General features: G+C 38.2%; 1 protein-coding gene across 2 annotated transcripts; it reads right to left on the bottom strand.

Moving 5' to 3' along the window:
• Positions 1 to 694: 694 nt before the first annotated feature.
• LOC587303 (vacuolar protein sorting-associated protein 45) lies at positions 695 to 15,197 on the bottom strand. Of its 2 annotated transcripts, XM_030976543.1 has the most exons (15): positions 15,001 to 15,196; positions 13,574 to 13,708; positions 12,471 to 12,531; positions 11,979 to 12,058; positions 10,916 to 10,984; positions 10,061 to 10,198; positions 9,173 to 9,283; positions 7,756 to 7,890; positions 7,131 to 7,241; positions 6,207 to 6,374; positions 5,153 to 5,311; positions 4,293 to 4,400; positions 3,783 to 3,904; positions 2,928 to 3,059; positions 695 to 2,244 (listed from the first exon to the last, which is right to left on the bottom strand). In XM_030976543.1, exons 1-15 carry the CDS (start codon positions 15,091 to 15,093, stop codon positions 2,199 to 2,201), a joined length of 1,668 nt encoding a protein of 555 aa, XP_030832403.1. In that variant the 5' UTR covers positions 15,094 to 15,196; the 3' UTR covers positions 695 to 2,198. The 2 variants fall into 2 exon arrangements, with proteins under 2 accessions (XP_030832403.1, XP_030832404.1); XM_030976544.1 differs by lacking the exons at positions 695 to 2,244; positions 2,928 to 3,059 and adding an exon at positions 3,155 to 3,242 and having other exon boundaries at positions 15,001 to 15,197.
• Positions 15,198 to 22,324: the final 7,127 nt, after the last annotated feature.

The following is a 22,324-nucleotide window of genomic DNA, read 5'->3' as shown; positions in this document are numbered from 1 at the left end:
CATCTTGCTTGAAAGAAGTTCAATTTTTACATTGTATGTATAAACAGAGCATCATAACAGGTGCCTTTTTCAGACACAATTGCAAATTGTAAGGAAGTGAGATGTATTTGTTTGACATTAATCATTCTAAATTTTCATTGAAGTATAGATAAGAATATCATGAGCATTATACCCAATCAACTAAACATATGGCAAATATACATCATTTTCATACTAGAGACATAAATATTGAGAGTAGAGATATAAAGGTAAAAACTTGAGTTCTGGTAAAAATAGAATTTAAATTATCACAGAATCCAACGAAATTTACACTGAATGTTCAAGATTACAAATAAATGACATGTGCCAAACAATTTTGGTAGAAAAAGTAAAGTGGCCGAGTAATGACTAATGAGCATAGAAATATAAGGAAATCTAGGTAATTAGTAGGCCCAACACCATGTGCTTAACATAGGTCACTATGTTCAAATTCAAGTTGTGGTTTTTATCGAAGATGATGGCCAGTAAGTTTTTGTGTGTTTGGTTTTATTATACTGGTTCAAACAGCCAATCTCCTGCAGGATAAACAAATCCAGAATAAATCATAGCAATTTTCTCTCAAAATACGATTCCCATACCAGAGCTCAAGATTAGCTTTATAACATTCAAAGGAACCACTCATTTTAAATACAGAAACATGGAATGTTTTTTCTTCTTCAATAATTACATATTATTCACCGAAAATGGAATTATGTCCACTATCACCGACACCTAAATACTATTTACTGAATTTAATGAATGTGAAATAGTAAGTACATCATATTCTAACTGCTTTATCTTGTGACTGAATTATTTGATTGCCAAATCCAAAAAGAGAAAGATTTTTATAAGCATTTTTCAGTGTACTTTGAATGCACATAGAGACATACGTGATATGCAATTATACAAAAGTGCAATAGTAAATTCATCATATTAATAGTCCTAGACTTGATCAATGTTATAATCTTTGGCATGTATGATATGCAATATCCAAGATCCGGTATCCGTCATAGTTGAATAAATAACATGTCTACCATAACAAACCAGACTGCCAACTCTATATTATCCTGAGTTATCTACCATTACTAAGACCCTCAAACTCGTCCTGTTATAATGAATACGATTGCAACTATTCTTGAAAAATCAACTCAATAGCAATTTCAATACCCTTATGTATGTCCTATAGTAATCATGTTCAGATCACATTATACATCATTGTCATGTTCACACATTTCAGTAGGTGTGAACAAGGCTATTAAAATTACCTTAGGTTGATTTTTTCTAAAGTACTTGCTATCGGGTTGATAGCGTCTTTGAACGCACAGATTATGTAACATTACATGCAACTTGAAATTTACAACAGCAATAATTTTGAAGGGAAATATATGAGTTTATCTAGTGAAGAACAGCTTGCTGGCCTTGACTTGGGTATGAATCCAAGTGACATATTTCATATGATAATGTTATAGATAAGCTGCAGTTATAGATATATAAATAAATGATTTATTTGTCTGGAAAAACAAAACAAGACCCATTGAAAACAACCAAATTCCCTACCTAGGTACATCAACAAAATATTAATAAATTTGCTGACAAAAACTCTAATGCTTCCTGTCCAAATTCTCATGTTATAATTTACTGTTACAACAAACACATATACAGTTCTACAATTACATTGCAGTTTACAACTAAAGCACTTAAATAAATTTGAAGTCTTCTTGTCAGTTCATTACTGAGGTGTTGCAACAAGAATGGGCAAAAGGACAACACATAAAACATCACAATTAAAACGCAATTCTTTGTGGCAGAGGCATGAATAATCATAAAATTATCTAGTGAGACTTATTTCAGTCAGTTCGTGATAGCATTTATGTACTCACCAAAGTATCAGTATTACGCATTACAAGGGTACCTGTACTTCTTGCAGCTTGGGGGAATGTAAGAACTGCACACGACCATCACCACTTAAATCTTTACAGGCTTCCGTTGACGAAAGGAACAAACAATGGACTGCCAAAGTTGCCTTTTGTCATACATATATAGTATCTCTATTTATACTCTAGAGAATGTGGCGATCTACAGCTCACTTCAAAGCAAGTGTTAAGAGTTCAATATGTACTGGCAGAATGTCTAAGAGAGTCCTTTGAGAATCTTGCAGTTCTTTGAAACAAGGCTTCTCTTCAGTAGGGTGACTCTATGCCTGTCGATGATACTTCCTCCAAGAAACTGTTAAGAAAATAAGATTGAGAAGCAGGATGTAATGGAGCACTATTAGATAAGAAATTTGACCATTACATTTACTGCATCTTATATGTATTAAGGTCAATGGACCGGTTAATAAATGGTATAAAACAAGCTATAAGAGAAGTTAAGATTTAATTTCTGAAACACATATTTTTTCACTGAGCAGCTGCAGTATCCAAGATATTGCAATTTTTCTGAAAAAAGCCTTTCAAATGGTTTCTCCACACAGAAAATTTCAACTAAAAATTAAGGCTATGGACAATGAAAAGCTTTAAATGCATTGTTTAATTTCTTGCAGTATTTGGAAATGTTGACATTTAGAGCAGTGATCTTTTAAGGTTATTTTGCTTATTTATTTATTTTTCAGGTATGATTCAGGCTTGATTCTAAGGAGAAGGCTTAGAGGGGTCAAAAGCCCCTCCTGAAAAGAAAAAATAATAATAATTTGACTCATTTTTATAATATAGAGGATAAACCTCCACATGTTTGTTTCTATCACAATATTTACTTTATAGCTCTGGTATTTTTACCTCTGACATTTGAACACTGAACCCACCAACTTACGGAAAGAGAGTTATTCGAATCTAGGTTTTTGTGAAAAGAATGACTCTAATACTAGGCGTAGCTTGGTTCATGTTGAAGATCGCTAACTATTTATAACTAACCTTTCAAAGTTGTGTACTGTGGTACCCCCTAGGATGACTCTAATACCAGGTGTAGCCCTGTTCAGGTTGTAGATGGCAAGACACTCTTCATATGTAACCCCTCCAATCATGAACGCTACAACATCTTGGGGCCTGTACAAAAAAATCAACAAGCAATGAGAGTTTAGTTCCGAGACATGCTACATCCGCTTTGTATCAAAATTGAGTAAGTACATACAAAGACACGTCTAAATAGTAGAAATTCATGTAAATGTAGATGTAAGACACTTTTTATATGTTACCCCTCCTATCATAAATGCTACAACATCTTGAGGTCTGTACAAATAAATCAACAAATTACGAGTTCAGTTCCAAGACATGCTACATCCACTTTGTATCAAAATTGACTTTTTTGCACGAATGTACTAATTTTTAGTAGGTACAGTCAAACCAGTCTACAGCGACCGCCCAAGGGAAACACAAAAAGGGTCTTTGTAGACAGGTTCCTTTAGTACATGTTTCAATGAGAAACCATTTTCATAAGAAACAAAAAATGTGGTCCTTGTAGACAGGTGGTCTTTGTAGACAGGTGGTCACTGAAGCAGGTTTGACTGTACATACAAAAGACACTTCCAAATAGTAGAAATTCATATGAGAAAAGGAAAGGTATGGCCTAAAAATTGAGTGTGGTTCCAAAACACGCTATATCTATGTCAGTTCAGTTCCAGAACATACTGCATCCATAAAACAACGGCATGCTCAGAGAATGGACCAATCGCAGAACAGCATGATGCACATGAATGAGAATAAATTGCCAACAAAATGTGACATAACTAAGACATTTTGTGATTAAATTGCGAAAAAAATGGATCCTACCTATCTCTGAGTTGGCTGCTGCCTAGGTACGGGTAGGCTCCCTCCTTCAGCTTGCCTTTGAAGAGCTGGTCAAGCGTCTCGTAGATCAGCGGTCTGTGCTGTGTGTAGATATTCTCTACATCCTATCATGAAAGAATTATTGAAGAATATCCAGATCACAAGGAGTCCATTTCTCACTCTCTCTCTCAATTCTAACAAATAACACGCACAAAATCTAGACCACATGCAGCTGCCAACTTTTAAGCCACTAAAGGGAACCAATGACAATTTCTCAGGACGTTTTTTGTTCCATGCCATTATACAAAATTCCAAATATTACTTTTATCTTTTAAACAGTTCAATTCAATTAAATTTGAATCTTTATTCAGCCTTTATCAAAAAAATTACAGTGATAATATACAAGAAAATGATAAGGACCCATGATTCTGCTTGTAATCGGGGCCCTGTAACAAAGAAACAGTTCCTATTCGTTCCTTAAAATCTAAATTAAAAGTATCTTGGGTAGCTTACCTTGAGCCCCTTGAAGAATCTTCTAGTCCTTGACATAGGATTGTCTTGACCAAACAGATCGGTTCCTCTTGATTTCTCTCCTCCATACTGTATGATAGACTTCACAAGCTGCAAATAAAATCATGAGAAAAACAGATTGTTCATCCGTAGTCCATACTATACAAACGATGGTCTCCATGAGCTGTGTATATAATGAGAAAAATCATCTTAAAGCCACATAGTAGCCAGTGTCCATGTGTATTGCATTAGAATTAGCAAACACCAGATTTGGATGGATTACCAATTAATTAAATACCAATAATGTTTGCCCATTTCTCTCAGGCAGCTTACCCGTGGTCTCACCAGAAAATACTCCAGCTTGCATTCATATCTTGAGGGTGAGGGAAGTTTTATTATGATGAGAATTCTGGCCCTTAACTAGGATTATAATGGGGGGTTGGGGGAGCGCCCGAGGGGAGGGGGAAATCTGACATTTTCCTTGTCTGAAAATCAAAATTTAGGTACAATTTAGAACACCAAAATTAGTATTAATTTTTTTTTAAAGCGGACCTCATGTTGCTAGCGGGAAGGGATTGCCAAATTTCCACAATAGAACCCACTGCTATGAGCCTTTAACATTAAATGGTGTATCAGAGTCCGAACACTCATGTTACAAATGCAAAGATTAAAGTGTATTCTATTAATCAAATTATTTGATATGAGAAAATTATCACTTCAAAGAATATGAAAGCAGAACATCTAGTATGAAGACACAAACACATCTATTTCCCTTTACCATTCCGCACATAAATCATGCTGCAAACATCATGAAGTTCAGATGAAGGTCACAATTTGGTCCGAATAACGATAAAACATATTACCATTCTGTGCTTATCACCGACTCCTCTCCGCCTCAACATCTCCATCAGTCCAACAGTGTTGTTGTTTTGGTGACGCTCATATCTCAGGCCGTAGAGGGCGACTAACCGGCATGCGTCCAGATCTCGGACCTTGTCACTCCCTAGTAACGTACGGATTCTCTGTAACACAAGAGTAAAACAATACGCTACAGATCATATTTGAAGAAAGAAAACAAAAACAAAACAAACACAATCCACCGTTTTTGAGGGTGCAATACCGGAAGTCAATATCTTCATTGGCTACCGGTACTTAATACACATAGTGTATGGAAACTGATAAGTACATGTAAATACTGCATTTTCTATGCAAGATAATACCACAGACCTGAGCAAGTCTATTTTTAACCCACCTTTTTGAACAACTTTTTTTATTAATGAAGCGGTTCTTTTACATAATACTTTTACAATGACTGATCATAGCACTTTTCAGAGTATTATTACCCGACAAGTGGTATCCTAAAAATAATGTTACCTTTTATGTTGGTGAAAACAATGTTGAATGCCATTAAATCTAAATTAAATTTAGATTAAATTGGGATAATTCATTGGTTAATGTGTGCACAAGCTGTCTGCATTTGCAATTAGAAATGAGAGACACCCTCATGGGCACCTCATGACCAATACAAATACAAATTGTGTGCTATTCCAAGTTTTAAAGAAAATTAACACTGTTTGCACTTCTATAAAAGATAACAAAGTTGTCAGAATTTGGCCTAGCTCATGAGATTTGATCGTGATCCTACACTGACAGAACAGACTCTTTACTCCCTTGAGTAGAGATCGCTGTGAGAGTGTGCAGTGGGCTTAAAGCCCGTCTGTACTAGTTTGGCCAGGAGGGATTAGACCACCCAGGGTGGTGACTAACAAGTGGCATCTCATCAACTCAGCTCTCAATCAACATAAGAAAAAGAGGATCCTCAGGGGACCAATGGTCACCGATTAGGCATTGTTTTCTATATAGAGGGAGCAAGTAACTAAAATTAGTACAGCGGGGCTTTAAGACAAACTTAATTACCTTGAGAGCTTCGTTGTGATCTGACTGGCATGCTAGCTCCTGCTCCACCTCTGACACCTCTAGAAGATTGTATGCTCTGACCTGCCTGGACAACTCCTGGACGACCGTCACATGCTTGGCCACTGTACCGGACATCTTCTTGAACTGAGGGTAATTCTCTACAAATGCCTGCAAGAGAATTGGTTGGAGTAAAACTGGTTTGATTTCAAAACTTGTTTGTTATTTCTTCTCTACTATATCCTGTAGACTTCAATGAGCATTCCTGTCCATTTGGACTTGTAGAGTGGCTCATTGTTAGGAGTAACGAGTACATAGGTCTATGATAGTTCCCATTACAAATTTATTGAAAATCTGTACTATTTTGTCATGTTGAGGAAATAAACTCGCAGCAAAATATAACTAGAGGAATGAGACTGCGTCTCCAATATGCCTCTGCCAATATGGTTGCTCACTGATCGATGACCCTGTGACGTTTAGGATCTGACCTCAAGAACCAATCTGTTTTCATCATGCTCACACACATATTTACTCAAGCCCAGTGTGGTCAACATTATGCGAGGGAGCAAAGCCAATGAGCTTTAAATAATTTGACTTTTATAACCTCAAAAAATAATTTCTCATGCAATATATCACACAAACTCTGGGCAAATATACTGCATAATAAAGTCATAACTCGGCTTAATTTTCTCCATCTTCTCTTTCGATTATTTTTTCTTTTTGCGCGGCCTTTATAGTTTATTACACCCCCACCCCCCCCCCCCAAACAAACAAAAAACAAAAAAACAAAAAATCAAAAAAATCAAGTGCCGCCCAGGGCAAGTTTAGCTTCAGAGAGGCATACGTCAGCCAATCACAATGTATAGCATGTAACGAGAGGGAGAGAGAGAGATGGTGGTGACGGGAAAGAGGTATTAACTTTGTTACCTTCATGTCGGCAATGGATTCAATTTTCTTCTGACTCTGAGATTTCTTCTGGAATTCTTCCATGAGTTCTTTGATCCTGGTACAGATCTCTCCATAGTTGTTATACAGATTCTGTTTAGATGATGAAGAAAAACAAGAAGAGGCTATTAGACACAGAAGAAGAAAAAAAAAAAGAAAAGAAGAAGAAGAGGGAGAAGAGTAAGAAGAAGGAGAAGAAAAAAAGAACAAGACGAAGAAGAAGGAAAAAAAGAAGAAGAAGAAGGCAAAGAAGAAAAAGATGAGCAGAAGAAGAAGAAACTGAAGAAGAAGCAGAAGAAAAAGAAGAAGAAATGGAAGAAAAAGGAAGATGAAAAAGAGGCAGGAGAAGAAGGAAAAGAAAAAAGAAGAAGAAGAAGGGGAAGAAAAAAGAAGCAGAAGAAGAAGGAAAAGAAAAAAGAACAAGAACAAGAAGAAAAAGAAGACGCAGAAGAAACAGAAGAAGCAGAAGAAACAGATAAAGAAGAGGAAGAAGAAGAAGGAGAAACAGAAGAAGAAGCAGACGAAAAAGGAGTAAAGGATTTACAAGAAGAAGAAGAAGAAGAAGAAGAATCTAATTCTTTACAAGCGGCATTTCACTTTCACTCACATTGGCATAGAATTCATCCTGCTCTGCCGAAAGCACTACCTCCTGTAAGTCTTTGGTCACGCCTGGTACTTCGGAGAGATCGATGCGTTTGTTCCTTATCCCTAGGAGCTCATGAACCATGGCCTCGTACGTCCACTAGACATGAAAATGTAAAAATATATTTATGAGGGTTAAAAAAATACATCGGAGCAGTGAGCAATTTAGCAATCAAAAGCTCTAAAAGTGCTCTGGTAATTGAAAAGAGTTCTGGTAAAAAAAAAAACTAGATGGACCTTCGACTGCCCGCAGTCAAAAATGATGCCTCCGCCATGGAGCAATTTTACAAACCAAAACAGAAGCAATTTTTAAAATTCAAGTTTGATTGTAGTCCACTAAAAGATTCTCAGAATAATGTGATTACAAGCTATTTTTCATATACATGTTTGACCCTTCGATCTTTGACCTCATGAACCTAAAACCTAATCACTTCATTGGCTCTGCAAGATACATACATGACCCAAGTTTGGCGGGAATCCATTGATAGGTTCTTGAGATAACGCGATCACAAGCTATTTTTGCATACATAATGAGCCGTGACCTTTGACCTTGAATCTTGTGACCCCAAAATCTAATCAGTTCATTGGCTCTGCAAGATACATACATGACTGAAGTTTGGCGGGAATCCATCGATTGGTTCTTGAGATAACGCGATCATGAGAACAGGACGTACGTACGTACGGACGGAGGGATGGACAACCCGAAAACATAATGCCTCCGGTTACTTTGTACCGGAGGCATAAAAATACTATAATGTCTCTGTGAGAAAATGGCACTTATACTACACCAAATCCTAAAAGAACTCCTGCAAACAAAAAATATTTTTTACTCTGAATATTATAACACTGATATGTCCACCAAAGAAGCCAGCATGTAGATATATCACAGTAAAGTTCATAACCCCATATTTCCACAATTTTCAATTACATGTAGCTCTAATTCATTTTTAGGCAGTGAACTTCCAAATTCCAATGCATTTTTTTTGTTAAAGGCATTGTTTAACAATATTAAATCTGAGATGCATGGCCCTACCTGTTATTAGCGTCTGTGATATGGTGTAATATTGAAGCCCTAAACAAATTTGCACTTCAAATGATCATGAAATGCCTCAAAAAAGTAAAAATCTTTGAGTGACCGGTTTTATCATACTCATTTTCCCCCGTAGACTGTAGTGTTATGAAAACCATTAGGAAAACAAATTTTTAAATTTCGATTTCCAATCATAAATATCTTATATAATTATCATCACAGCATGAGCTAAATCCAGGATTTTGTTTCCGAATCTACACCAAAGTTACCCAATCCCTTTGAAGCAGAGAAATTATAATTTACAGAGAGAAAAAGTAGATTATAATATAAAGAGGTGAATTGATCGTCTTACTTGGTTGAGGAGCGGCGTGACTGCATCTCCTCTTCGATCTAAGATGAGCAAGACTGGTGCAACATCTGTTCTCTTGAAGTCAAACAAACCAGCATCCTTGGATATTACTTGCTGTAAAAGGAGTCACCAGTCAAATCAAAATATCATTGATGACTGAGTAAATGCACAGGGAATAATTGAAATGGCCCAAATATGATTAGAACACAGGCCCTTTTCATCTTCTAATAAACATATGGTAATGTATACAAGGAATATATCAACCAACTTGTTCCATGATCTGAGCTGGAAATCAGCATCCCTTCATGCGATCTTTAAAGATTAGTACTTTGGGAACATCAGCAGAATCCTGTATAGTGTTGACTGAATTAACAACATACCATTAAACAATTATTATTCCATGTGTAGTTTCGAATAAAAAGATTGAAGTATATGTATACAATAGGAAAGGATCCAAACTTTATTCTATTTTTCATTTATTATTACTATTATTATTCATTTATTATTATTCACTTATTTATTTAACTTATATATTTATTTATTTCACTTTTTATTATTTATTATTAATATATATTGCTTTTTAAAATATTATTATTATTATTATTATTTTTATTCATTTTTTTGTTCGGGGGGGGGGGGGGGGGGGGGGCGGGCGGCGGCTGTTCCACTATGACATGTAGCTACATTAGGTGTAATCAATTCGTACTACAGGAAACATCAATTTCAAAATCAAAATATGTCTTTTTTGGACTCTTTACTTCCTATTTATTATCATTTCTTGTTCAAATCATGAAGCAAATATTATTATTATTTAAACAAAAAAAGAATCCCAGAAAAAAAATCCTCCTACAATCAGAATGTGTAATTCTTGGAGTAGAGGAAAGTACCTACCCTGACAGTTTCTGCAAGTCTCTTGGCCATCTCTGAGGAGTTCTGATACCTGATCATGGGGCACTTCTTGAGTGAGAGGAGCACCGAGGTCAGTCCAGCACAAACACGGTTCAGGACTGGGGGGTCCCATCGCATGCCCTATTAGGTAGTAGACAGAAATATCAAAATGGCTACCAGACAAGCAAGAAGAAGAAAGCAGCACAGGGATTTTTATCATAGAGGTGCTGTGGTCCAGTGGATACGTCACCGTCTGTGGATCACACCGTTAGCAGTTTAGAGTCCTGCCGTGGCACTAATGTCCTTTGGCAAGACATTAATCTACATTCGCCACTCTCCACCAAGGTGTTAAATGGGTACCTGGTAGGATGTGAACGTCAATGTGGTCGGATTGGCATGTGTGTGTTTGTAAAATAGTGCCTTGCCGGAATACTCCCCAGGGAGTGGAGCGTGTGTATTATCGTTTGAAGTGTTAGCAATTGAATCCAATGACCAGGGTAATAATAATTACAATGTAAAACACTTAGAACCATAGTATTATCATTATTTTCTGCAGAAAACTAACTTGTAAAAACAAATAATTGAAAGATGCATAATCTGTAATGTGGATACAGCTAATTTCATCATACTGTAAAACCACCACAAACATCTGTGACATGAAAATTTGTAGTAACTGTTAACGAAGGCAAGGTTTGAGGTAAAAATTTCACACAATCCCCAATTTGGTTGTTATGTTTCAATTATTTTTCGGCATCAAATTTCTCAAAGTGGATCAGTCACGAATGGTGTGAATATTTCTAGTATGGCAGTATTGAGATTGTTTTTTTCTACTCAAATATTCTTCAGTATCATACTTACTCTTGCTGTACCAGTAATGTTGAATGAAAATACATGGGGGCAGATGGCTATATAGTCTCCATAGAATTCCTGTTAGTTGACAAAGAGCGTAATGTATGGTGAATAACAGCACGATATCATAATGTTCAAAATGTTATTATTATTTTGTTTAAAGCTATTATTATAATTAAAGTTTCATTCATAAAAATCAATCTATGAATCATGCTACTGCATTTAGAGGACATACGTACATGCAGGTACACTCTGCAAAAACAAAAAGTGGACACTTTCATATATTAAAATAATATGAAAGTAATCCTCTTTAAGATGATAAGCAATTGGAATCATACCATTAACGCATGAGTGAGTATAGTCATAAATAACAATAAACAAGTTTCCGACCGAAAATTGCAAAAATGGCACATCTTGCCATTCAAATGTTGATGAGCATTGGAGGGATCCTGTGGCTCTTCTACGATCTTGGGTGGAAAGGGAGGGGGGCATCTTGAGCATGCTTGTCAAAACCATGCAGTCCTGAGACTACAGTTGACATCCAGAGCTCAATTATCCTTATAGTTTCTCATTCTTTGTTTTCATTGTTGAACAAAAATGTTTTACAGATGCATATGTTCATTAACATTTGAATGGCTACTTGCTCTATTGATGTATTTCTTTCTAATCAGACCTTTTAATGCTTAAATGAATGTGCCCGTCCAAGCGTGAAAGTTCACAACTTGATCTCAATTGATGTTGGTAGACTATTATTTTTCTTCAATTTGATATATATTTTATTGAAAAGATGATTGGTACTACAAAATCGGAGAATCGCGTTGAAAAAAGCCATACTCCTGTTATAACCGGCTAGCAATAATCCTAATTTAGACAGCCAATCAGAGCTTGTTATCTTCGTGCATTGTCCCATTTAGTTTCTGTTTATATTGTTCGATTTCAGCTTTCTGTTCATTCTTGAGTTTTACTCTCATATATTTTATTGTAATTTATTGACGGGTTGTGCAAAAATTTTGAACTATTAAGAGAGTCTGCATTCTTTTTTGTAATATCTAAGTGTATTTTGAGTACTCACCTGAACTTCCCGAACTACTTCTTGTTCATCTGCTTCTGCGAGCAATTTGACATCACTTTTGCTGACAACATTACTGAAGTCTGTCAAATCAAGCAAAACAAATACATTATTTTCAACAGCACTGCTCTAGTAATATCTAAAAAACAACAAGATGATTGCGACTGGGTCTCCAATTTGCCTTCGCCTACATATATGTTCACCATAGATCAATAATCCTCATCTGAAACTCAATTTGTGTTTCACTGATGACACCTTTAAAAAATTAATAACTTTCCCACTTTTAAACGGATATTGCTCAAACTTTCACTAATTTATTTCTCGTTTTTTCTGCTTTAAATAATTCTGGCTAATTATTAGGGTGGACTTCCCTTTATTACTTCACTACACTGTTTGAGTACTATACATTTCATATTTAAATTTCATTACAGTCTCATTATTGTCTTGCAAAGCAATACTTCCCCATTTAGAACAAATATTTACAGCTTTACTTACAAATGAAGTATACAGCATATTTGGGATTTCTCAACTCATTACACAGCATTTCAATGTTCTCCTGGATTTGAAGTAGAAGAGAAGAAGGAATATAAACAAAAATTAGTGATGTATACAATATCTTCATCACATCCTGTATTGAATTAGGTTTGTAAAAATTACTTTGAAAATCTATTTTGAAAAATAGTTCGGAAAATCATATATAGCAATGATACATGTAAGTTATGTAACATACAAATTTACTATTAATTCAAATTTTAACAAATGATGAAAATATACTAAAATCACTCAGGCTGTTATTTACCTAGTTATTGACAAAATAACATTCAACATTATGTCATTTTCATTTTAAAAACTTTGCAAACCTGAAAAGACTTTAGGCCTAATAACCTAAAACAATTATGTGCTTACTGCAGTGTAATTCTCAGTCTATCTGGGTTTCCAGTGCAGATATATTCAGGATGCTGTTAAGTTATTATCCAACATGCAAATATGTGATACCATGTACACTTGGTAAATCTGCATTTACAACTTTCACAAATGTATATTATTTCATTGTTTAATGAATGGAATAATGAACAAAAGAACAAGATTACAATACATTAGTACATTACCGGTACATCTCATTGTCAATATTTTACTTTCTTTTCTTTTTGTATACCCTTGTTAGGCCAAATAAATATTTTAAAAAACATGTTTAGCATCCTGCTTTTTTGAAAAATAGGAAGGAGGAGGCCCTTTTTTTTTCTTCTTCAAAATGGCCGCTCAAAATGGCCACTCGGTACATTTTCCCTGACAGTCGGGCTATTTTTCGAGATGGCTGCCGACATTTTTTTAAAAAAATTTAAATCGGAAATAGATCCATTTTAGCAGTGTTTTTCATGTTTTTTTCTTAAAAAAAAAAAATATTAAAAAAATAGGAGGCGGCCCCAAAAAATGAAGCGGGCAGGGATGCTAAACATGTATATTTTTTGTAATGGCCTTAAACGTGTACATAGTGTATGCAAATATGTAAAGGGCAAGTTCAGAGTATTTGGTCATAGTCTACTCATGAGTATTAGGAAATTTGCCTCTATTTAAAATGACCTTTGCCCTAATCTTACCCTCTTGGGTCTGATGTAACATATGCATCGTAGATGTTTCATGACCTCCCTGTTGGCAGAGTCTAATCGCTCAAAGAGATAGACCTCCTTCTGTAGGATCTCAGACTGGGCATACACCATGGTTACAAAGCTGATCTGTAAAAAGGGGGACAAAAAAATTCATGAGATAGACCTACATGTACATGTAGGTCTCCATTGTCACAGATTTGGCTGAAAACAGGACTGTCAGAAACAACATCAACAACAAAGCATTTTACTTTTAACAAGCACTGCACTGGCTCTCCCAGTCCTAAGGCAAGAACGGTGTGTGGGTCAAATCTGAATAGATCTAGTCGATGTAAAAAAAAGTGACACACCCTTTCCTAATTTGTATTTTTGTAACGTAATCCAGCGAAATTGAGCTTTAGTTTAGGAAACCCGGAGACGGATTTGGCGTAGAATGACACCAGAATACATCTCATCTAGAATGCTCTTAAAGTTTTTGACTTGTGAAGAAAACAAAATGACTATCATGGAGTTGGTATCATGAAACGACCCCAAGCTATAACTTTTTATAAAGTAAAGGAGCCGGTTTTCGGCCACTTAAGACAAAATCCTATTTTTTGGACCCTTTACTTCCTATTTATTATCATTTTTTGTTCAAATCATGAAGCAAATATTATTATTATTTAAACAAAACAAGAATCCCAGAAAAAAATCACGAATTGCCATGACAATATTCATTTCAATTTTCCCTGTTTCGGAGTCAGTTTTCGGCATAGCGTACCAGTTTTCGGCCGCATGTACAAAGTCAATAGGAAGCGCGCGCACGGGCCGTGCGTTTCCGCGCTGATCTATAGCACTAGCGGGCGGAGCAGATATCCCACGCCGGAGCTCCCCGGAGCTCGCCAGGCCGAAAACTAGTACTGCGGTGATCGGATGTTGGAATCTCAATTAGAGAGATATCGTGTGTGCGTTGTGGTGTGCGGCTGCATTGATTTAATACATGCGATGAGATACTCTTGAGCTTGCGACTAGCACAAAATCGGGCTCTAAATCTGAAAAATACTTGAATAAAGCTCATTTTATGGTACCCATATTTCTTACAGACACGCGTAAGATACTCGATTTTTCAGATTCGGGTAGCGGGACCGCCGATTACATCGCTAAATTATTAGGATATATTTTTCATTGCAAATGTGGTTCTTCAGTGACACTGGCAAGGTATGGTATGTGTGGGATATGTGTTATGCTATTATGCGATGTATTTTAGAGGGATTTTACCTTGCATCCAACCAATCGGCCGAAAACTGGAGCTGGCCGATTACCGGCTCCTTTACTCTAAGCTACTTTTAGTTACTTTGACAATACACACTACTGTACCACACACAATAGTGTACGTGTGGGACAATTCATTCATTTTCACAGATGTTTTCGAAGAAGCTTACCGTTTCTTTGTCCATCAGGAGTACCTTCATGCCTGGACCACTTTCCTCTATCATTTTGGCAACATACTGCTTCACTGCCAATACCACATTCATATTCAATAATATGTCTTTCTCTCACTAAAAACAAAAATAATGTTAGCGAAGTTGCCAACATACGTTTAGACCAATAGACGTCTCGCCCGTAAAACAATTCTCCTCTTATCAACTCGACCTCGAATTCTATTCGATCCGCGCAGCTCAGTGCAGTCACCATATGCATAGGCTGTTCTAAATATCTCCATGGCTATAATACTCAAGTGAAAATGCCGATTCATATCTGCAAACTTATTTATAATTATATCACAATCATAATTTGGGGAAAGTGACCGTTGGTATTATCTGAGGTTGGTGTCAATATATTTGTGTTAATTTAGTACATCCATATCTTCATTTAATTTGTATGACCGAAATTATAAATAACAATTTATTATCGGGTCCAGATTCTGTCCGCTTTTTCTTCAGTCACCTCTTCCTCCTCAATCACGCATCCCCCACATAGCGCGATGTCTCCACTAAATACAGTGGCGGATTCAGGGGGTACAGGGGGCACAGGGGCACGTGCCCCCCCCCCAGGCGCGGATCCAGGATTTCTTAGGGGGGGGGCCCAAATTTGAAATTATGCGAGCCAAATATTGGTACGTTATGGTGACCAACAGTGACGTAATGCGGGGGGGGGGCGAGTTTCCCCCTCCCAGGCTTTGACGTTTCATTATATTATTAGAGAAAGAAGACGATTCGTTGTACCGTTCTCAAAAATAATTCTCGTCTGAATTTAGTTTTTCTCCTCCCGCGCGAAGCGCGGAAAATTTTACGATTTATTAAATTATTAGAGAAAGAAGACGAGTCGTTGAACAGTTCTCGACTCTTAATCCTTGTCTAAATTCAGTCCCCCCTCCCCCTCCTGCGCGAAGCGCGGAAGCTTTTACGTTTTATTAAATTATTAAAGAAAGAAGACGATTCGTTGTACCGTTCTCGAAAATAATTCTCGTTTGAATTTAGTTTTTCCCTCCCGCGCGAAGCGCGGAAAATTTTACGATTTATTAAATTATTAGAGAAAGAAGACAATATTCGTTGTACAGTTCTCGACTCTTAATCCTTGTCTAAATTCAGTCCCCCCTCCCCCTCCTGCGCGAAGCGCGGAAGCTTTGATGTTTTATTAAACTATTAAAGAAAGAAGACGATTCGTTGTACCGTTCTCGACCCTTTATCCTCGTCTGATTTCAGTTCCCCCCTTCCCGTGCGAAGCGCGGAAGCTTTTACATTTCATTAAATCATTAGATAAAGAAGACGATTCGTTGTACTGTTCTCGACTCCTAATCCTTGTCTAAATTCAGCCCCCCCTCCCCACCTGCGCGAAGCGCGGAAGCTTTGACGTTTTATTAAACTATTAAAGAAAGAAGACGATTCGTTGTACCGTTCTCGACTCTTAATCCTTGTCTAAATTCAGTTTCTCCCCCTCCCCCTCCTGCGCGAAGCGCGGAAGCTTCTACGTTTCATTAAATCATTAGAGAAGAAGACGATTCATTGTACAGTTCTCGACTCTTAATCCTTGTCTAAATTCAGTTCCTCCCCCTCCTCCTCCTGCGCGAAGCGCGGAAGCTTTGACGTTTTATTAAACTATTAAAGAAAGAAGACGATTCGTTGTACCGTTCTCGACTCTTAATCCTTGTCTAAATTCAGTTCCTCCCCCTCCCCCTCCTGCGCGAAGCGCGGAAGCTTCTACGTTTCATTAAATCATTAGAGAAAGAAGACGATTTGTTGTACAGTTCTTGACTCTTAATCCTCGTCTGAATTCAGTTTCCCCCCCCCCCCCTCCCGTGCGAAGCGCGGAAGCTTTTACGTTTCATTTAATCATTAGAGAAGAAGACGATTCATTGTACCGTTCTCGAAAATAATCCTCATCGGAATTTAGTTCCCCCTCCATCCCGCGCAAAGCGCATAAGCTTTTACGTTTCATCAAATAATTAACGATTCGTATTACCGTTCTCGCCTCTGAATCCTCGTCTCAATTCAGTCCCCCCCCCCCCCCCCCCCTCCTCCCCTCCTGCGCGAGGCTTTGACGTTTTATTATTAGAGAAAGAAAACGATGCGTTGTACCGTTCTCTATACTCTTTAATCCTTGTCTGAATTTCAAAGAGATGGGGTCGAGGCGGCGGAGCCGGCCCCGGAAGCTCAGGGGTTTTAGGCGTTTAATTAAGGTCAGATGAGCATATGTTTGTGTATACCTTATTATTTTGTGACACTGGCAAGTCACTATTTGGCGTGGGGTTCAGGGGGCGGAGCCCCAAAAATCAGGGGTTTTAGGCATTAAATTACCGTCAGATGATCATCTAAGGGCCCGCCGTAGGGCCCTAGATGGAATCCAGGGGGCAAAGCCCCCGGAAGCTTAGGGGTTTTAGGCATTTAATCACGGTCAGATGAGCATATTTTGATGCCTCGAGGCTCTCGATCCCCGCCGTACCTCGGGCCCTGACATGTAGGAATCTCAAGAATCATATTTTTTGCCTGGTTGTAAATTTAGGAATTTTTTTATTTTCCAACAAACACATACAAACGTATAATTTACTAAAAAGTGAGGAAAAATTTCGGAAATTATGTCATTTCAGCATTATTTGTAATACACCGTTGTGGAATCAGAAATAAACCACGTTTGAATTTGATTTCCCCCAAGCCCCCCCCCCCCTCTATCAGTACGCCAGTATCTCCTCTTTTCCTTTTTTTTCTTTCCCTTTCCTTCCTTCTCTCTTATTTTTTTGATGGGGGGGGGGGGGGTTAACAGCCTGGGAGGCAAGGCCCTTTCGCCCCCCCCCCCCCCGATCTCCTTCTTCCCCCTTTACTTTTCTTCTTCCTCTTCTTTCTTTCCCTTTTTCTCCTTTTTCCCTTTCTCCCTTCTTTTCCTTCTCTCTTTTTTTTTTTTTTTTTTTTTTTTTTTTTTGCGGGGGGGGGGGGCCAAGGCCCGCTCGGCCCCCCCCTGGATCCGCGCCTGCCCCCCCCCCCCCGGTAGAAAAAAGGGGGAAAGGGGAGGGAAGGGGAAAAGAAAAGGGGAGAAAAGGAGGAAAAAGGAGGGGAAGAGAAAGAAAAGGGAAGAGGAAAAGAAAGAAAAGGGAAGAGAGAAAGAAGAAGAAAAGAGGGAGGAGAGAAAAGGGGAGAAGAGAAAAAGGAGGGAGAAAGGAAGAAAGGGGAAGAGAGAGGAGAGAAAAGGCGGAGAATGAAAAAGGGGGAAGACGGAGGAAAGAAAAGGGGGAAAAGGAGAATAATGAGACGGAAAAAGAAAGGGGGATAATTATAAGAAGGTACCGGGAAAGGGGGTGGGGGCACGCAATTTTGCAGTGTGCATAATATGGGGTCCCTCTCGTCAGGCGTGTTCCCCCCCCCCCAAAAAAAAAAAAGAAGAAAAAAGCAGAACAACAACAACAAAAAAGCGATGGAAAAAAGGGGGAAAGAGAGAATCGTTGTGAGTTAAAGGAGAAAGGAAAACAAATAAAATAGATCTAATAACGATAGAAGAGAGGTGCGAGAGCATTAGAAATTGCATTTCTTTTAAAAGAATAGTGGGATACCAACCAGAGGAGTCGCTAAAGGGGGGATGTCAGGATATTGTCGGCAAAATTGCGCTGCTGTCGGGAAAATGAGAAAAGGGGTACGGAAAAATGAGAGTGAAAGAAAAGAAGAAAAAAATAAAAGGAAAAGAAAGGAAAGAGAAGAGAAGAAAGAACGAAAAAAAGAAAAAGAGGAAGGAGAGGAAAGAAAGGAAAAGAAGGAAAAGAAAGAAAAAGGGAAAAGGGAAAAAAGGAGAGAAAAAGGAAACAAAGGAAACAGGGGTGAAAGAGAGGAGAGAGAGGGGGGGTAAGAGCCTGAGAGAAGAGGAGTCGGAGTAAGAGAGAGAGAGAGAGAGAGAGAGGAAGATATTGGGTGGAGTCACCACGTCGAGGGGGCAAGAAAGATACACATAGATTATGTTGCTGTGTCGGGTCCGTTGTGTCGGTATACTTGCTCGATCCTTGTGTACTATATCAATGCAGAAGTTTGAAGTCGATGAGATGTATCATGTCGGTCAGCCGGAATCGTCTTCTTTCTCTAATAATGGATTAGGAGACGAGAACAGTACAACGAGTCATCTTCTTTCTCTAATAATTTAATGAAACGTCGAGGCTTCCGAGCTTCGCGCGGGAGGGGGGCAACTGAATTCAGACTGGGATTAAGGGTCTAGAACGGTACAACGAATCGTCTTCTTCAACATTAATAATTTAATGACAATTATGTGAAAGCTTCCGCGCCTCGCTTCAGACAAGGATTAAGAGTAATAATTTAATGAAACGTCAAAGCTTCGCGCGGGAGGGGGGGAAATGAATTCAGAAAAAGATTAAGAGTCGAAAACAGTACAACGAATCGTCTTCTTTTCTCTAATGATTTAATGAAACGTCAAGCTTCCGCGCTTCGCGCAGGAGGGGGAACCTAATTGAGACAAGGATTAAGAGTCGTAAAACAGTACAACGAATCGTCTTTTTTCTCTATTGATTTAATGAAACGTCAGAGCTTCCGCGCTTCGCGCGGATGGGGAAAACTTGTTAATAACTGAGTTCCTGGCCCCGGGTTTATAGGGTTAAATTAAATCTGCGCTACGCGCGGGAGGGGCCCGGGCGAAACAAGAATTAAGAGTCGGGAACGATACAACGAATCGTCTTTTTTTCTAATAAGTTAATTAAGTGCCAAAGCCCCTGCGCATTCGCGCGGGAGGGTGAAAACCGAAAAAATAACTTAGTTCCTGGCCCCGGGTTTATAGGATTAAATTTGTAAACATTGGGACATTGGCATTAATATATTTGTCGGTAATCGATGGCTCCCCCCCCCCCCCCCCCCAATGAAAAAGGTCTAGCGACTCCCTTGATCACTGTCTTTGAGCATTGTGCAGCAATGAAGCATATACAACGTCGCTCTAACTTCTAACCAATCAGAAGGCCTCGTTTTTTTTTTCTACAGAAAGTGCTGGTGGACATTAATGAGCCAAATGTGGCTCTCAAATTGGAAAAGGTCCCTATACTCTTGGAGGGGGTAGGAGAAAGCAATTTTACGTCATATACTCCAGGAAGTGCCGGGAAATGCGCCTAATGGGGTTCTAAAATCGCAAATGCTTCATACTCTAAGAGGGGGTTCTGACCCCCTCCCAGACCCACCCCCGCTTGATCGCTCCGCCCCCTCGTCTCTGACTACTCGTTTTTTCATATATTTCACCCATGCGATTTTGTGCCCCTGCCCACCCTCGGTAAGAACTTTCTGGATCCGCCACTGAAATAAATGTCGCGTGATCCCCGAACAAAACACTTATAATTACACAATTTCTGTACAAGGTCAAGGATTACGAATTAATATCTCTTTAACCGTTAAAATATTTGTTTTAAAAGTTAATAAGTAATGAATCACCACCTTTAAACTCCTGAAAAGGAACCTCGGACTCATGACCCATATTAACCGTTGGAAATAACGTGTTACTTATGACATTCTCTTTCGTATAATTATGTTTTCGAAAAATTTCCCCCTAATTGAAAATCCCATAATAAAATTGACCGATACACGATGGACTATAATCTAGCTCTTCGTGTAAAGGTTTATGAAGATCAGAGTCATCCCCGTAGCTGGCTGACAAAATTACGATTGTCTTGTTTGGTTTCGAGAAACGGGCCCCTGATTTTCATTTTTTTATTGCATGATAGGCAGTCCTGTGACTGTGAGTATTATTTTCAAGCATCACGTGTACCTCTTGAAAACTATCCGGATTCGATTTAATCACAAAGAAGAGTTACTTGGAATACAATAGTACGGTAGAAATGAACGGACAGTTGCACAAGCTACAGGCATCCCCGCAGCTAGGCCTCTTGAATTAAGATCTTGATTTTTGAAGGGATGTTGTTATATACTGTCATTCAGGCGCGCCGGAAGCAGTTTGGGATTTGTTTTATTTTGTATTTTTTTTTTTTTTTTTTTTGGGGGGGGGGGGGGAAGGGAGGGGGGACAAACGTACCAGGGGGCTCACCTTCCAGGGGCAGTGGCGTAATGAGCAAAAACGTTTGGAGGGGGGGGGGCAGAAGAAAAATCTGCATCACCACCACTCTTACATGCACGTTACACGCAGGCCCCGCTGAACGTTTTTCAAAGTGGAGTATAGGCTATTAACGATCAGGTAGAGCGTAAATTGGCGTGGGGTCCAGGGCCTGAGTCCCTGGAAGCTCAGGATTTTTAGGCATTGAATTACGGTCAGATAATCATATTAATTATTTAGGTACCTTATTTGTTACACTGGCAGGTCACTAATTGGTGGGGAGTGCAGGGGGCAGAGCCCCCGAAAGTTCAGGGGTTTTAGGTATTTAATTACGGTTAGAGGAGCATCCAGGGGCCCTCTTTAAGGCCAAGTTGATGTGGTCCAGGGGGCAGAGCTCCCGAAAGCTCAGAGGATTTAGATATTTTACTACGGTCAGATGAGCATCCATGGGGGCCCGCCCTAAGGCCCTTGAGCCGGAAGTATTTTCTACACATTTTTATGTTGCACTTTTTCAAATTAAGGGGGATTCAAAAGTATATAAACATAGGCCAGTATATGTATGTATATATGTATGAATTTAAGAGCGTATAATGTACGTATAATTGTATATACATATTTTATACATTATGCAGGTAGTGTTTCCTTGTTACACTTATATTATGCCTAATTATGTAATACGGAAATAATCCATTCAGTATAGCTTTGGCAACTCCTCCGAGTCTTTATTGAAAATATATATCACTTTAAATATAATCAATTTATATCAATAAATGAGTGCTATTTACTAATTGTTTCAGCAAATTTGTTACAAAGTAAACAATCACGGATGTCTCTTTTTTATTTTAAATAAAACAAAATAAAATAAAATAAACATTAAATTACTGGGCCCCTGTTTCATAATTTTTTTAAAACAAGCTTTACAATGACTGTTATAAGCTACCTAAATCGTGGCGTTTGATTGGCTAAGAAAAAATTTGTCATAGATATTCAGCATTGTTATTATGAAACAGGACCCGTGATCTGTTGCAAAATGAAAGTGATCGCCTGATGATCTTATGCAACATTATGATCAAGGGGCGTTCTGATGAATGATGACTTGCGATTTTTATCAATCCGGATACACAAAGAGCTTACGTTTACGGAGAGGGCTTAGTTATCCCACTACACCCAATTAGTATGTGAGTAGCATGGAATGAATACTACTAGCGTACTACGAAAGTACCTTGAGTGTGCTAGCTTTTTACACAC

The sequence above is a fragment of the Strongylocentrotus purpuratus genome, unplaced genomic scaffold (assembly GCF_000002235.5).
Source record: "Strongylocentrotus purpuratus isolate Spur 01 unplaced genomic scaffold, Spur_5.0 spur5_scaffold_9, whole genome shotgun sequence".
Taxonomy (NCBI): Eukaryota; Metazoa; Echinodermata; class Echinoidea; order Camarodonta; family Strongylocentrotidae; genus Strongylocentrotus; species Strongylocentrotus purpuratus.
The sequence above is the reverse complement of the archived record's forward strand: the minus strand, read 5'-3'. Positions and strand labels throughout refer to the sequence as shown.

What these genes read in the sequence shown, in the direction of transcription:
- LOC587303 (XM_030976543.1), bottom strand. Translation starts at nt 15,093, where the DNA reads ATGAATGTGGTATTGGCAGTGAAGCAGTATGTTGCCAAAATGATAGAG. An exon ending in ATATGCTGTATACTTCATTT is followed by an intron (nt 12,059 to 12,470) that starts GTAAGTAAAGCT and finishes TTGATTTGACAG; the next exon opens with ACTTCAGTAATGTTGTCAGC. An exon ending in GACTTGCAGAAACTGTCAGG is followed by an intron (nt 9,284 to 10,060) that starts GTAGGTACTTTC and finishes CTCCTTTTACAG; the next exon opens with CAAGTAATATCCAAGGATGC.